This window comes from Euprymna scolopes, chromosome 41, assembly GCF_053919585.1.
Source record: "Euprymna scolopes isolate OS-2025 chromosome 41, ASM5391958v1, whole genome shotgun sequence".
In the NCBI taxonomy this organism is placed as follows: Eukaryota; Metazoa; Mollusca; class Cephalopoda; order Sepiida; family Sepiolidae; genus Euprymna; species Euprymna scolopes.
This window is the reverse complement of record NC_136522.1, coordinates 1,582,792-1,599,339: the sequence shown is the minus strand read 5'-3', so window position 1 is coordinate 1,599,339 and position 16,548 is coordinate 1,582,792. Positions and strand designations below refer to the sequence as shown.

Genomic DNA, 16,548 nt, shown 5'->3' with positions numbered 1-16,548 from the left:
AGAATTTGTAAATAAAATGCCATAATGGATTTTTTGATGTTATTTTTTCAATTTGTATAACTAAATTCATCTTTTTTTTCTAACAGAGGTCTTGTTTGTGGTATAATAGATGAAATTTTGATAAGATAAAAGCTTATTTAGTGAAATTTTAGCTTAATGTTTCAGCAAAATTGTCATTTATTTTTTGTTCAATTCCTCAAATAGCTCAAAAACCGCTAAGATTTACATATCAAAGTATATATGTTTCAAAAAATATAGCCTAAGACCTTTCTAACTATGTCAAATTTGTTTTGTAAATCTTAGCAGTAAATTTTTTTTCTGACAAATAGAATTTTCATTTTTCCGGGATCTGGGACCAAATTACCAAATTCGGGCATTTTGCCAAAGTTTTAATTTGCTTTTACATGTTCTATCAAATATTTTGAGTATTCTATTATTCTATATGACCATTCAGTTAATGTCTATGCTTTTTTCTTCATTACAGGCTATTATCGGGTTAACTGAAGTTTAAAAAAAAGAAATTATCATATTCAGATGGCAGGCAACAATGTTCTCACCACAGAATATCAGGTCTTCGAAGCCATCATTAGTCAGGCTGCATTATGCCGTACCAAACCACCTGAATATGCCAAATGCTTTCGCCAATTCAGAGAAACTCATGGTTTTCACGAAAACAAAGAAATCAGTGGCTTCTTCTTGAATGCATGGAACCATTTCAAACGATTGAAAAAGAAACGCCTAGCAAACACCGAAATCCTTGCTCAAGCATCGAAAGAAGAAATCGAAATGGAAGGGAACTGTCCACAAGTTGGAAAGAAGCAAAGGAAGAGTTTTGTCAACTTAGGGGAGAGAATGCAGAAGGAAAGAACACAGGGTCTGCTCGACTACATTGAAGAATACGCTGCAAAGGAATGTCCTGAGCTTTCAGTCACTCAGTTGCTAGGATATATGATTCATCGTGTGAATATTCAATCGGAAAAGAAGACAGCTCGAGTTGGGTATGAGATATTTTCGTCCAATGTGAACGATATTCATTCCTTTGAGATCAATGAAGCGATTGCATTGATGCATTCATTAACGTTGAGTAGGGAGCAAATGAGAAAGATGAGGCACATACTTGCTGCGAAGGGAATCTATTTTCCAACCAGCAATGAGTTGTTGGAGGGACGTAAAAAGCTCCGCCCCAGTATCTCCCCAGTTCTTGATGACAGTGGAGTTCAGGTGCAGTACAAGGACCTAGTGAAAATGACGATCGAGTCCATCATATCCTTGATCCCTAAGAAAATCATAAAAGATAAATGCAGAGATGGTGTCCTTGAAATGGTGTTTAAAGATGGATGTGACGGTGCTGGTCAACAAGTAGTGTGGAAGTCTACAAGTATGCTGGACGCAACTGAAAATATGTTCCAGTATGGCATTACACCACTGAAACTACTTGCTCGTTACCAGGACGGTTCTTCTTTTTGTCTGTGGCAGAATCACTCGCCAAACAACTGTAGAACATTAAGACCACTATTCTTGATCAGGGAGAAAGAGACCGATGAAGATCTTAATATGGTCGTTCCCACTACAGACAAAGCACGCCAAGAGTTGGCTTCAGATGGAATTTTTGTTACTGCTGATGGTCAAGGATATGATGTGAATGTCATAGTACACGATTCAATGAAGGATCTGAAATTCAAAAGGGACATTTCAGGGTTGGGAGGGGCTGATTGGACTGACAGAACCAAGGTTGCAGAGGGCTTTCCCATTAACAGATCGGCAAAGAATTCTCTCGAGCTGTACAATGAACTAGTTGATGAGAATGGTAAAGTCAAAGCAAAACAAGGAGATTTTGAGACTCGTCAAGGATTAACCAAGAAGCCACTCACAACATCTGACCAATCAAGCATCACTGTGACTCATTCGTACATCAATGGAACAACGTGGTTCCTGAAGGTTTTGTATCGGTGCCATGCTGACTACCAACAGTGGATTGAGAGGTCCGACGTTCGTGGTGAACCTGTCAGTCGAACGAAGGATCGAGTTCTCAAAGCGATCTACACAGAGACAGGCCTGTATCTTGATAGAGTCAACTCTGCTGGTGGAAAAGGTGGGACATCAACCAATGGTCCACAAGGCCGTCGCTTCTTTTCAGAGGAAGTTCTAGCTTCAATCGAAAAATTAGTTGATGAAAAACACCGAGAAAACCTGCTTCTCCTTCATCGTCAGCTCTCCACTGTTCTATCGGTTGTGTCGTCGTCACGTAAGATCGATCTGATGAAGTTCAAAGAACTTTGTGAGCAGACTTCATACAATTTGTGTGACAACTTCCCATGGGTCATGATGAATCACACCTTGCATGGGACTCTTCATCATTCAACAGAATTGATGAGTCTAAATGATGCTCATGGACTGGGAAGTCTGTCAGAGGAATGCTTAGAGTCGAACAACAAAGACATTCGCAACTACTTGCAGTTCTTGTCGAGGAAAACTGACCCACTGCTCCAATTAACTGATGTAATGGCCAGGTTACTGGAACGATCAGATCCAATCATCCAGAACATAACCACTCATTTTCAGGCAAGAAAATTTTGCACGGAATGTGGAGCTGACGATCACACCATTCGGTCGCATGGTCGGTTGGTAGGTCTACCGAAGCGGTGGTATGCAAGCCTCGTTGAAGACATTTTTCTTGACTAGATGGTGATTTATTTGTTGTTTTATTTTATATTCTTATCTGCCAGTATGGAATGAGAAACATAACACAAACTGAATTATCTCGGTTGAGTCAACGAAACTACTCCAATTTTATAATTTCTCCTAATTTCGTGAATTTAGACAAAATCAAAGCATTTTTGGTTCCTGTATCCTTTTATACACTTTCTCTAAGTCAAAATATGCTTTAGTTACTCTGTACTTGGGTATAAAACTGAAAAAAAAAACGAGAAAATGCCAGAAAAATCAAAGTAAGACTTCGCCTAATCTCTATTTCCAAAGTTTGGCGATCTGGGGCCAGTGTGCCATATGTTCACATAATCGGTTGTTTGGCTTGTCCAAGAACTGGTATGCAAGCCTTATTGAAGACATTTTTCTTGATTAATTTATATTATCTTTATGTGAGGTTTTGAGAAAATTCAATAATACACATAATGTTTGTATTGTTACCTGTGCAATTTTCAACAGAAATACACAATTTCAGACAGATTCATTACTTTATAAAAGCCAATACATAAACTGGTATATTAGCTCAACATGAATTGCTTCCATTATGTTCTCCTTGGCCATACGCTTCTAACAAGCCCTCAACCACTTTCCTATCTCAATCCAAACTGAAATAATGCCTATTTCAATATTTCTCTGAATTTAGTAAATTTCGGTAGATTCGCGACATTTTGTGACACAGCCAAAATAGGTCAATTTGGTCCCAGAACTGTTTTCAGAGACAAATATCAGTTAAAATCTAATTAAAATGAACCCAAGTTGATCATATGCCTCAAAAGTTTTGAAAATAATCTTATAAAAGTCATTTGTGATGATGCTTCACCTCTATTTCCAAACATTGGCCATCTGGGCCCACTTTGCCATGGCCTACCTAGACGACATCCTGATATTTTCAAGGAACCCGGAGGAGCACTATGTCCACCTGCGGCAGGTGATGAGCAGCCTGAGGGAGCACGGCCTGAGGCTTAAATTGCCGAAGTGCCAATTCATGAGGGAGAGGACAAACACCATGGAGACGCCCGGGCAACTTGCGATCTACAGAAGAATCTGTGACAAACCGCTGCAGAAAACTGAGGAACCGAATGTTGAGACAGGCTTCACTGGTAAGTCCACACTACGTGGACAAAAATACAAGTTCATATTGGACATCATGCGGCGCTGCAACAGCACCGACATGGCCAAGGTCATGTTGTACTGCAAGCAGTCTACAAACTCTAAACTTCGTGATACATGGGAACACATTTTCACGAACACTCAAAACATTCAGCCCATAATGCAGGCCGCGGCCAGTGACCTGCAAATCCAAACAAAAGTGACACCAATATTCGAGCAGATATGACAGAAAAAGGACCTGTTCTCAATGGACGGAAACCGCTACTGGACTGTACAAAAAAGCCTGGACATTTACGACGCATGGGCCGAGTATCACGGTTTCGATCCAGTCGAATTCGGGCGGAACCTCTTCGAGGTATGCCACATGATACGGGCCAAAAAGAACGGGTTCCACATTTGTCTCTTAGGAACTATTTTTAGCCAGTTGTAGAAACACAAAAATCATCAGGGGACTCAACTGGCAAGGAAGACAGATCTGTCTCCTTCTGTCACTGTCCACAATAACTTATTAACTCTTGCTGGAGAAGATGAGAATTTGTGGGAATTGAAATTTCCCAGCCAACAAACTCACAAACACAACACATGCCTTGCCACCAGAGGGCAATGCAACTACGTCACTTCCTTTTGTATAGATTTCTTTCTCTTTTCGCTGGACTATTAACAAGTAAAGATTGACAATAACGCATTCCAATACCACAAGCAACATTTCCAATCATCTCTTTTTACCAAACTCTTATTGTCACTTATTCTCTCTTGCATTTTTATCTAAATAAATCTACATTTATTTCTTATATATCGGTATGTTTGGTTTCTTATGCGACCTTTGCATCATACACCTACCATTCACACATGAGGATGGGAGCACCAATTACACAATATATGAAAGACTGATGATTAAGAAGAAAATACACAAAACAATTAAGAAAAAACTAATACAAACACACACGACAGAAAACAGGATGAAAAAAGAAAATTATATTTAAAAAATGTCACTATACATTTAGAAACAATAAAATAAACTCACAAAGAAAAGAAAAAAGGTATTACAGACAACTAGACTCTTCAAATGCTTCTCATGTTTTCATGGAGTATGTGAGTCATGTTTCATCAAAACTTTGGACAGAGCCAAAACAAATTGCAAATGTCTGAAATGTCATGAAGAATTTGTGAACTGGAAAAACTTTGTTGTTTCACAGATTCTGTCGAAGGAATTAATGTAACAAGAATTTGCTTCGTCATCCGAATTCCAATGCGATTCGTGTTTGGATGATGGCATCTTATCTGTAGCAAAATATTGGTATTTCTCATGTTTCCATGGAGTATGCGATTCAGGTTTTATTCAGGGCAAAAACCTCGACTACAAAAAATACCTGCCTCCCCTAAATCGCTTGGACTGGGCCGCAAAAAGACACGATTTCAACTACGGAAAAGGCAAGACCAAAGAAGCAGATGACCAATTCTACAAGGACTCTGCTGGAACAGGTGTGTTGGGAGCTTTATCGCGAGGGGCACTCAGAGCAAAGCATTACCTGGGACTGGACGACTACTTCGATCCCCCACCTAAACGAATTAAACTTGATCCTACTTACACTGCTAGCTGCGAAGCAGGTATGGAAGTCGATTCGGAGGCGAGCACAGTCGCGAACGACAACGGCAGCGGAGCGTGAACTATTAAAAACCCTGTTACATCCACATCGCATATACTTTTTATCTTTTGTTAATTTTATTAAATTTCATTATTCGTATTACCATCAGGACTTAAGGTTAGGAGGAAAGGGACGTGGTTTTACTGATTTTATGAAGTTTTATCAGTAACATTAACATGGCCAAGATTAAACAAACTTGGTAAGATGTTCTTTTTCACATCTTTTGCCTTGTCATAGAGGACAAAAGCATAAAATAAATAAATTATAAAAAAGGCACGTTTTATATTCTACGTTTGATTTAATTGACAATAAAGTTGATATTATTTTTCTTGAAAACCATTTTTTTTATAAACTTGTAAATAAACTGCATTTTCTAAAGGTTAAGAACGAATTTTCATGAAGTTTCAATTTCTGTTTTGTTTATTTTATGCAAGTAAATTAAATTTACACCTTATTTTGATGTTATTATGATCTAAAGTTTATTTTTACTAATAGTTTAAAAACAATAAATATTTATCAGTACCAGCAGTGGAAAATTAAGTTTAAAATGATATTAAAAGAATTGTTTTTGGAATCAGAAATTAGGTTAAAATTTTTCTGATTCCAATATCTCAAAAAGTTCTGATTCAGTTGAGTATTGCATATTCTGCTCATTGTGAATTATTATTTCACATCTTTCTTCCAGAGCAATAAATTAAGAATGTCTTCTGAACCAAGGAAACGAGAGGGAGGAGATACATCATTGATGACAAGTGCTCCTCAATGTTCTTTTGGATTACTAATGAAGAGTGCATGTCACCGCAATCTGAAGCCATCTTCAACACCAATAACTGCATTAGAGCATGATGTAAGAACTGTGCTCAAATTAAGAGCTGGTGTCACACTCACTGATGAAACCGTTGCTAACATTTGCAGGTATCACGAATTTCATTTGGGGCATTACTTTGAGAAAAAATATACAAAGTGCTGCAACATCTTTTTGAAGCACAAAAGAAAGGTAAAGGGTGATCGTGCTATCAAGTTAGACATGGCTGAGATGCTAAAGCAGAAGGGCTACCATGTTGTTCCTGGCTGGAAGCTTTGCCGTCACTGTGAAGTAGCTGCCAAGAAGTTAGAAGATACAAGTGAAACAGAAGGAAGTGACAACCAAGACCTTGAAAATGAGTCGCAAATTGAACAAAAGAGAGAGAAACTGAATGACAGTCTAATGATGTTTGATATATCCCCTATAAAAACCGGTAGAATGCAGAAGCACACAAAAATCAATATTGTCAGAGAGAAATTAGAAAGAAACTATGAAATGCAAGTAGAGGCAGCTGTCAAAGTCCTTAACATCTCTAGCCCTGAATTAGGAAGCCCTATTAGCAGCCAAACGAGTCAAACGGATTTAGTGGCAAAGGCAAAAGATTATGATTGTTTGTTGGATGCAATGAAGGACAAACTTGAGAATAAAGAAATGAAAACCAGTGAGAGGATCCAGTTGATGACTTTAGCTCCGGAAAGTTGGTCTCGAAAAGAGGTGTCTGAATATTTCAATGTCTCTGAATATATAGTACGTGAAGCACGGCAACTGAAAAAGGATCGAGGTATTCTTTCATTGCCACAGAAAAAGAAGGGGAGAGGTCTCTCAAAAGAGGTTATCAATTCTGTCTTGGCTTTCTATGAGGACAATGAATTTTCACGGTTAATGCCTGGAGGGAAAGATTTTGTGAGCATTGGTAATAAAGTTCATGTCCAGAAACGGCTCCTATTATGCAATCTTAAGGAGCTTTATGTAGCTTACAAAGAAAGCTATCCTGAACACAAAATAGGTCTTTCAAAGTTCTGTGAGCTCCGTCCAAAATGGTGCGTCACCGTCTTGACATCAGGTTCTCATTCAGTTTGTGTTTGCACCCACCATCAAAATACCAAATTGCTTGTTGACTGCTTTGTTTCAACTGTCAAGACTCAGCTCAGAAGGAAAGCTGAAGAATCCAGAGATGAGAGTGCTGCTAATGTACCAACTGAAAATCCCAATTTTAATATCACTTACAAAGATTTGATGGCCTTGGTAGTTTGCGACACCAATAGTCTTGAATGTATGGTCCACCGTTGTCCTAAATGCCCAGGTTTCCCTGCTCTAGAGAAGTATATCAGAGATAAATTTACTGAATTGGAAATTGACAGTGAGATGTCATATAGTCAGTGGGAGAGTGTGGATAGGACAATGCTACGGACACAGATGGCTGATGTAGATTACTTCATAGAGATATTGGTATACAATGTTGATAATCTAACGACCCATTCCTTCACAGCAAAGAGCCAAGCGCAGTATCTAAAAAAGAGAAGAGAAGAAATAACTGAGACCGAATGTATACTTCTCTTGGACTTTGCGGAAAATTATCACTACGTGGTGCAAGATGAGATCCAGGGATATCACTGGAACAAAGACCAGTGTACCATACATCCAGTGGTAATTTATTACAAAGATAACAATGGTAAACTTCAACAGATCTCATTATGCATCATTTCAGATGACCTTGAGCATGACACCTGTTTTGTGCATGAACTGCAAAGAATGGTGATGTTGTACATCAAAGAGAAATTTCCCTGGATCAAGAGTGTAGAGTACTTCAGCGATGGCTGTGCTGCCCAATATAAAAACTTCAAAGCATTTATTAACCTTTGCCATCACTCATCAGATTTTGGAATTGATGCAACTTGGGCATTTTTTGCAACTAGCCATGGCAAATCACCCTGTGATGGAATTGGTGGGGCTGTCAAACGCAAAGTTCTCCGTGCCAGCTTGCAAAGGCCAATAAAAGACCAAATACTCACTTTTCATGCTGTTGCAGACTTTTGCAGATCATCGATCACTGGTATCATGTTTCTAAAGATCGACAAAGAAGACATGGTTTCAGTTCGAGAGAAACTTCAAATGAGATATAAACTGGGAGATACTGTGCCTGGTACAAGGAGCTGTCACTATTTCAAACCAACTTCTCAGTTTACTATTCAGGGCAAGCAACTGAGTGCTGACACAACGATCTTTATCGACCATTCTTTCCTGGACATGCCTACGCCGCTAGATGAAACTCTGGAGTTGCTCAAATGCAATGACTACATTACTTGCATTTTTGATGGATATTGGTGGTTAGCATTGATTGAGAGTGTCAACAGGGAAGAGAAAGATCTTACTTGCAAATTCCTGCATCCACATGGACCATCACATCAATTCCACTGGCCAACTAATAGGGATAGAGGCTATATTCCACTAAGCAAGGTCGTTATGAGAGTGCAGACCCCAAGTATTTCAGTGAATGGTAGAACATATTTCATCACCAAGGAGGAGAAAAATAAGACTCAGAACTATTTTGACAGATTAAGTCGATAGTTGGAGTTATAACAAATGTCTGTTTTATATTTGTTTGACAGTTTTTCTTATGATAAACTAGATTATGCATCAGTCTTTTATTTTCGACTATTTTTTTGTCCATTTTGACTGTGAAGTAGGGGTCCATATCCTTTTATATGATGTAATTTGACATTATATTATGAAAATGGGCTATAATGAGCCGATCCAAGTCTTTTTTCAGCTCTAGATATTGATCATAACTTAAGATTAGATTGTTGCCAAATTCACCAAAAAATCCTTAAATTTTTATAAAAATGCCAATTTTGAGGCTTTAGTGTCTGGAAATGTCAAATATGCCGAAAGGTTTTATTTGATTTTTGTAATTTCCAACCCATTGTCACTTTAAAAATCCAAAGGAGAAGTCTGGCAAAGCACCACAGTTATGTTTTTTTCTCAATAAAATATCGCCCCAAACAAGCTCTAAAAAAGTGCTGCGGCACCACCTAAAATGGTAAAAATAAGGTACTTCCTCTCATTTGCCATCTTTCTAACCATGATTTTTGGATTCCTTGCCCTCAAAACCTTATATGTGTGAATATTTAGCTCCAGAGCTTTATTTTTTGCAACAAAAATGCAAATTTTGTAAAACGCCGGGAGTCGAAAATTCTACGTCATGAGATAGCAATTTTTGATTTCCAGGCCGAAACCAACTGTGAAAAAAAATATGTTCCTGAAATCCAACTGGGCTGAAATTGCAGATTTCTTAGTTTTAACCCAAAGTTTGTATGGTGTAAATATGAAAAAAATCCAAGAGGGGGTGTGTCGGGGCTGGATGAATTGGGCTGGAATAACCCAGCTACTTTCAAAATTCATCAACGTCAGCATAATTCAATTACTTACAGAGATAATTACAAAACCGGCATCAGATTCTTATTTCTTACGACGCATATACGTGCTATAAAAGACGCACATAAACCACAGATCAAGCACTCGCTCCAGACCGTCAGGATGGAAGCCACGACCAGCAGCAGCAGCACCCAACGAGAGGAACAACAACAATTCAACAACTTAGTTAACGGAGAAACAGTCAACGGCAAACAAATCCGGCCGTACACCTGGATCTATCGCTGGGAAACCGAGAGAGAATTCAGCCTAAAGCCGGGGACGACGGAGACCAAACCATACCAGGATGCGCTAACGTTACAGCCAGCAAACGCTACCCACGGGTACTTGGCCAGAATTCTCGACCAGCAACCCTACATAATAGTATACCACGTAGCGGGGCCAAGCAGTCTGAAACATTGCGCAGACGTGGACCACTTCCACATGATCACGTGGCACCACAACCACCCTACATGCGAGCACAGTTACGTGCAAATGAAAAAACTACAGGCGGAACGACAGATAAACCCGTACCAAATTTCATGCCAGAAGATTTACAACCCGTACGGACTCTGCAGTTACCTGACAATGGACCCGTCGAAACGCTCAGTAGTAGCTTCAGGGCACCTGGAAACGCCCGGTCAACTAGCCGCGTACAGAAAAATATGCGACAAGCCCTTAAAGAAACAGGACGAGCCGACCGTAGACACAGGTCTAACTGGAAAATCGACCCCGAGAGGTCAAAAATATAAATTCATTTTAGACATAATGAAAAAATGTAACAGTACTGACATGGCAAAAGTCATGCTCTACTGTAAACAATCTGCCAATACAAAGGTCCGGGACACGTGGGAACACATCTTTACCAATACCCAAAATATTCAACCGATCATGCAGGCGGCAGCAAGCGACCTACAGATCCAAACAAAGGTCACACCCATATTCGAACAGATCCGTCAAAAGAAGGACCTCTTCAGCATGGACGGTAACAGGTATTGGTCAGTGCAAAAGTCGTTGGACATTTACGACGCGTGGGCCCAACATCATAACTTCGATCCAGTGGAGTTCGGAAGAAACCTATTCGAGGTCTGCCATATGATACGCGCAAAAAAGAACGGGTTCCACATAACAGGACCAAGTAACTCCGGCAAATCGTACGTGCTGAGGTCGATCAGGAACGGCCTCATGAACTGCGGCCGGATGCGATGTCAGGCCTCCGACAACTTCACGTTCGGATCCTGCGTGGACAAGACCCTCATCTACACGGACGAAATGTGGTTCACACCACAGAATGTAGAGGAGGGAAAGTGCATCCTGGAGGGTACTACAACAGCAGTAAACGTAAAGCATCAGGCGGAACAATACTTAGAGAGAACACCATGCCTGTCTACAAGTAACGACGACCCCTTGAACGAACGGCAATGCACAACCGAATGTTCCTGTACGAGACCAAAAGGCCCATGCCTGCCCTAAAAGGTTGGGGAGTCCGAGAACTAAATCCAACCATGTGGCTAACCGTCTGGAGACAATACGTCATGGACTATACGAACCAGACGTACTAATTCCAGGAGGAGGAGGATATAGACGAACCAGCCGCATCTACAAACTTCACTGTCCAAGCAGTAGAAGGCCTGTCACCGGACAAACAGGCAGGATACATGAAAGCTCGGAGACAGCTCTTCAAGGACCTCATGGCAGGAGAGGAGGTACAAAACCTGCGCATATCAGACGACTCCGACGTCGAGGACTGGATGACTGAAACATGCGAAATAGACGAAAACCAGCCGACGCAGTACTGTAAGACACACGGTTGCAAGGCACACAGATGTCCTACAGTAACAAACTAACCCAGCCCCGCAGCACCGAGCATCTCACAGGACACAGTCGGAGAGGACTCGCCCGTCTCCGGAGTGATAGTGCTCAGCGACTCAGAAACGGAGGAGCCGGACGAGGACGACTTCGTAACACCAAAAAAAAAAAAAAAAACATAATAAACTACACATTGGCAGTATACCTACGACAAATCACCGGACGAGGGCCGACGTCACAGCTATTTTTAGAATGTGAGGAAGTCCTCAGTGACTCCGATTGAAAAACTATACGATCAATGACACTGATCAATGATTCCTTGGACTTTTGTAAATATTTTCTAAAACACACTGACGATGATGTACATATTGTAAATAAACTATATATATACACTAAACTCAAATCGTTCTTATAATACTGCATCTTGAACTGATATGACATTGGCATGGTTCAATATTATTTCGCATGATTCAATATTATTTCGCATGTTCGATACTCTCTTTCAGATCGACCATCAGACATGGGATCGTTTAAGAAATTCAAAGGAACCATCATCGAATCAGCGTCAGCGACGATTGAAAAATACAAAACTAGGTCAAGGAATTAGGCCACAACTAAAAACTATATTAAGCAATGACTATGATATTAGGCCGTGGCACTTAACGCATCAGGGCTCGGACCCATGCAATGCAATTCTATTTTATATTTCAACTTCGAAATAACTTATATGCTAGAAATTGAAATAGTCTGTGACGCACTTATCCACCCGCAGAAGGTCCCAGTCACCACCCACAAACAAGCACTATCAGCAACATCGGCGGACTTCAGTTACGAATACCACACCATTGTACCGCCCAATAGACATTTCCACGGCCAATCAGCGAAAGGAATGCTTCATAATCACGGCACACACATATGGGACCACAACGGTCAAATATTCGGCATGCCTTATGGGCGTTTCGTAAACAAATAGGGCAGAAATCAATTACCTATTTTTCAAATTCATCAACGTCAGCATAATTCAATTACTTCTACAGATAATTACTAAACCGGCAGCAGATTCTAATTTCTTACGACGCAATAACGTGCTATAAAAGACGCACATCCACCACAGATCAGGCACTCGCTCCAGACCGTCAGGATGGAAGCCACGACCAGCAGCAACACCCAAAGAGAGGAACAACAACAATTCAACGACCTAGTAAACGGAGAAACTGTCAACGGCAAACAAATCCGTCCCTACACCTGGATCTACCGCTGGGAAACCGAGGGAGAATTCAGACTAAGTCCAGGAACTACGGAGACCAAACCATACCAGGATGCGATAACGTTACAGCCATCAAACGCTACCCACGGGTACTTCGCCAGAATTCTCGACCAGCGACCCTACATAATAGTATACCTCGTAGCGGGGCCAAGCAGTCTGAAACATTGCGCAGACGTAGACCATTTCCACATGATCACGTGGCACCACAACCACCCTACGTGTGAGCACAGTTACGTGCAAATGAAAAAACTACAGGCGGAACGGCAAATCAACCCGTACCAAATTTCATGCCAGAAGATTTACAACCCGTACGGACTCTGCAGTTACCTGACAATGGACCCGTCGAAACGCTCAGTAGTAGCTGCAGGGCACCTGGAAACGCCCGGTCAACTAGCCGCGTACAGAAAAATATGCGAAAAGCCCTTAAAGAAACAGGACGAGCCGACCGTAGACACAGGTCTAACTGGAAAATCGACCCTGAGAGGTCAAAAATATAAATTCATTTTAGACATAATGAAAAAATGTAACAGTACTGACATGGCAAAAGTCATGCTCTACTGTAAACAATCTGCCAATACAAAGGTCCGGGACACGTGGGAACACATCTTTACCAATACCCAAAATATTCAACCGATCATGCAGGCGGCAGCAAGCGACCTACAGATCCAAACAAAGGTCACCCCCATATTTGAACAGATCCGTCAAAAGAAGGACCTCTTCAGCATGGACGGTAACAGGTATTGGTCAGTGCAGAAGTCGTTGGACATTTACGACGCATGGGCCCAATACCACAATTTCGATCCGGTTGAGTTCGGTAGAAACCTGTTCGAAGTATGCCACATGATACGAGCAAAAAAGAACGGGTTCCACATAACGGGACCCAGTAACTCTGGCAAATCATACGTGCTCAGATCGATCAGGAACGGCCTCATGAATTGCGGCCGAATGCGATGTCAGGCCTCCGACAACTTCACGTTCGGTTCGTGCGTCGATAAGACCCTTATCTACACAGACGAAATGTGGTTTACACCACAAAATGTAGAGGAGGGCAAATGTATACTTGAGGGCACAACGACAGCAGTCAACGTAAAGCACCAGGCCGAACGATACCTAGAAAGGACACCGTGTCTCTCTACATCCAACGACGACCCATGGCGACACGTACCCCAGGAACGCATGGCAATGCACAACCGCATGTTCCTATACGAAACCAAAAGGCCTATGCCGGCCCTAAAGGGTTGGGGAGTCCGAGAATTGAATCCTACAATGTGGCTAACCGTTTGGAGACAATACGTCATGGACTATACGAACCAGACCTACCAATTCCAGGAGGAGGAGGATATAGAAGAACCAGCCGCATCTACAAATTTCACTGTCCAAGCAGTGGAAGGATTGTCACCAGACAAACAGGCAGGATACATGAAAGCACGCAGACAGCTGTTCCAGGACCTCATGGCTGGAGAAGAAGTAGAAAACGTGCGAATCTCCGACGACTCCGACGTCGAGGACTGGATGATACAGGCCTGCGAAATAGACGAAAACCAGCCAACACAGTACTGTAAAACGCACGGTTGCAAAGCACACAGGTGTCCTAGAGGACCAAGCTAACCCAGCCCCGCGGCAGCGAGCTTCTCACAGGACACACTGGCCGAGGACACGCCGGTCTCCGGGGTCATAGTGCTCAGTGAGTCAGAGGAGCCGGACGACGACATCTTCGTGACCCCCCCCCCCCCAAAAAAAAAAAAAAAACATTAACTACACATTGGCACTGTACCTACGACAAATCACCGGACGAGGGCCGACGTCACAGCTATTTTTAGAATGTGAGGAAGTGCTCAGTGACTCCGATGGATAAACTATACGCTCAATGACACTGATCAATGATTCCTTGGACTTTTGTAAATATTTTCTAAAACACACTGACGATGATGTACATATTGTAAATAAACTATATATATACACTAAACTCAAATCGTTCTTATAATACTGCATCTTGAACTGATATGACAGTGGCATGGTTCAATATTATTTCGCATGATTCAATATTATTTCGCATGTTCGATATTCCCTTTCAGATCGACCATCAGACATGGGATCGTTAAAGAAATTCAAAGGAACCGTCATCGAATCAGCGTCAGCGACGATTGAAAATTACAAAACTAGGTCAAGGAATTAGGTCACAGCTAAAAACTATATTAAGCAATGACTATGATATTAGGCCGTGGCACTACCCGCATCAGGGCTCGGACCCATGCAATGCAATTCTATTTTATTTTAAAATTATCAGGTAAAAAAAAACAGATGACGTGACCCCCATCATTAACGTTAATGATGGGGGTCACGTCATCTGTAGCAAAATATTGGTATTTCTCAGGTTTCCATAGAGTATACGATTCATATTTCATGGCAAAATATTGGTGCTTCTCATATTTCCATAGAGTATACGATTCATATTTCATGGCAAAATATTGGTGCTTCTCATATTTCCATAGAGTATACGATTCATATTTCATGGTAAAATATTGGTGCTTCTCATATTTCCATAGAGTATACGATTCATATTTCATGGCAAAATATTGGTGCTTCTCATATTTCCATAGAGTATACGATTCATATTTCATAGCAAAATATTGGTACTTCTCATATTTCAATAGAGTATACGATTCATATTTCATGGCAAAATATTGGTGCTTCTCATATTTCCATAGAGTATACGATTCATATTTCATGGCAAAATATTGGTGCTTCTCATATTTCCATAGAGTATACGATTCATATTTCATGGCAAAATATTGGTGCTTCTCATATTTCCATAGAGTATACGATTCATATTTCATAGCAAAATATTGGTTCTTCTCATATTTCCATAGAGTATACGATTCATATTTCATGGCAAAATATTGGTGCTTCTCATATTTCCATAGAGTATACGATTCATATTTCATGGCAAAATATTGGTGCTTCTCATATTTCCATAGAGTATACGATTCATATTTCATAGCAAAATATTGGTACTTCTCATATTTCCATAGAGTATACGATTCATATTTCATGGCAAAATATTGGTGCTTCTCATATTTCCATAGAGTATACGATTCATATTTCATGGCAAAATATTGGTGCTTCTCATATTTCCATAGAGTATACGATTCATATTTCATAGCAAAATATTGGTACTTCTCATATTTCCATAGAGTATACGATTCATATTTCATGGCAAAATATTGGTGCTTCTCATATTTCCATAGAGTATACGATTCATATTTCATGGCAAAATATTGGTACTTCTCATATTTCCATAGAGTATACGATTCATATTTCATGGCAAAATATTGGTACTTCTCATATTTCCATAGAGTATACGATTCATATTTCATGGCAAAATATTGGTGCTTCTCATATTTCCATAGAGTATACGATTCATATTTCATGGCAAAATATTGGTGCTTCTCATATTTCCATAGAGTATACAATTCATATTTCATAGCAAAATATTGGTACTTCTCATATTTCCATAGAGTATACGATTCATATTTCATGGCAAAATATTGGTGCTTCTTATATTTCCATAGAGTATACGATTCATATTTCATGGCAAAATATTGGTGCTTCTCATATTTCCATAGAGTATACGATTCATATTTCATGGCAAAATATTGGTGCTTCTCATATTTCCATAGAGTATATGATTCATATTTCATGGCAAAATATTGGTACTTCTCATATTTCCATAGAGTATACGATTCATATTTCATGGCAAAATATTGGTGCTTCTCATATTTCCATAGAGTATA

At 40.3% G+C, this 16,548-nt stretch overlaps 2 protein-coding genes across 3 annotated transcripts in view; one reads left to right on the top strand and one right to left on the bottom strand.

Annotated features, from left to right (window-relative positions):
- Window positions 1-16,548, bottom strand: part of LOC145266294 (uncharacterized) — a 109,131-nt gene that overhangs the window by 60,489 nt on the left and 32,094 nt on the right. The window lies entirely within an intron of this gene.
- On the top strand, window positions 6,763-9,571 carry LOC145266370 (uncharacterized). Its single transcript, XM_080121993.1, has one exon. It carries the CDS (start codon window positions 6,763-6,765, stop codon window positions 8,833-8,835), a length of 2,073 nt encoding a protein of 690 aa, XP_079978119.1. The 3' UTR covers window positions 8,836-9,571.

Coding starts and splice junctions, on each gene's coding strand:
- LOC145266370 (XM_080121993.1), top strand. CDS start 6,763: ATGCAAGTAGAGGCAGCTGTCAAAGTCCTTAACATCTCTAGCCCTGAA.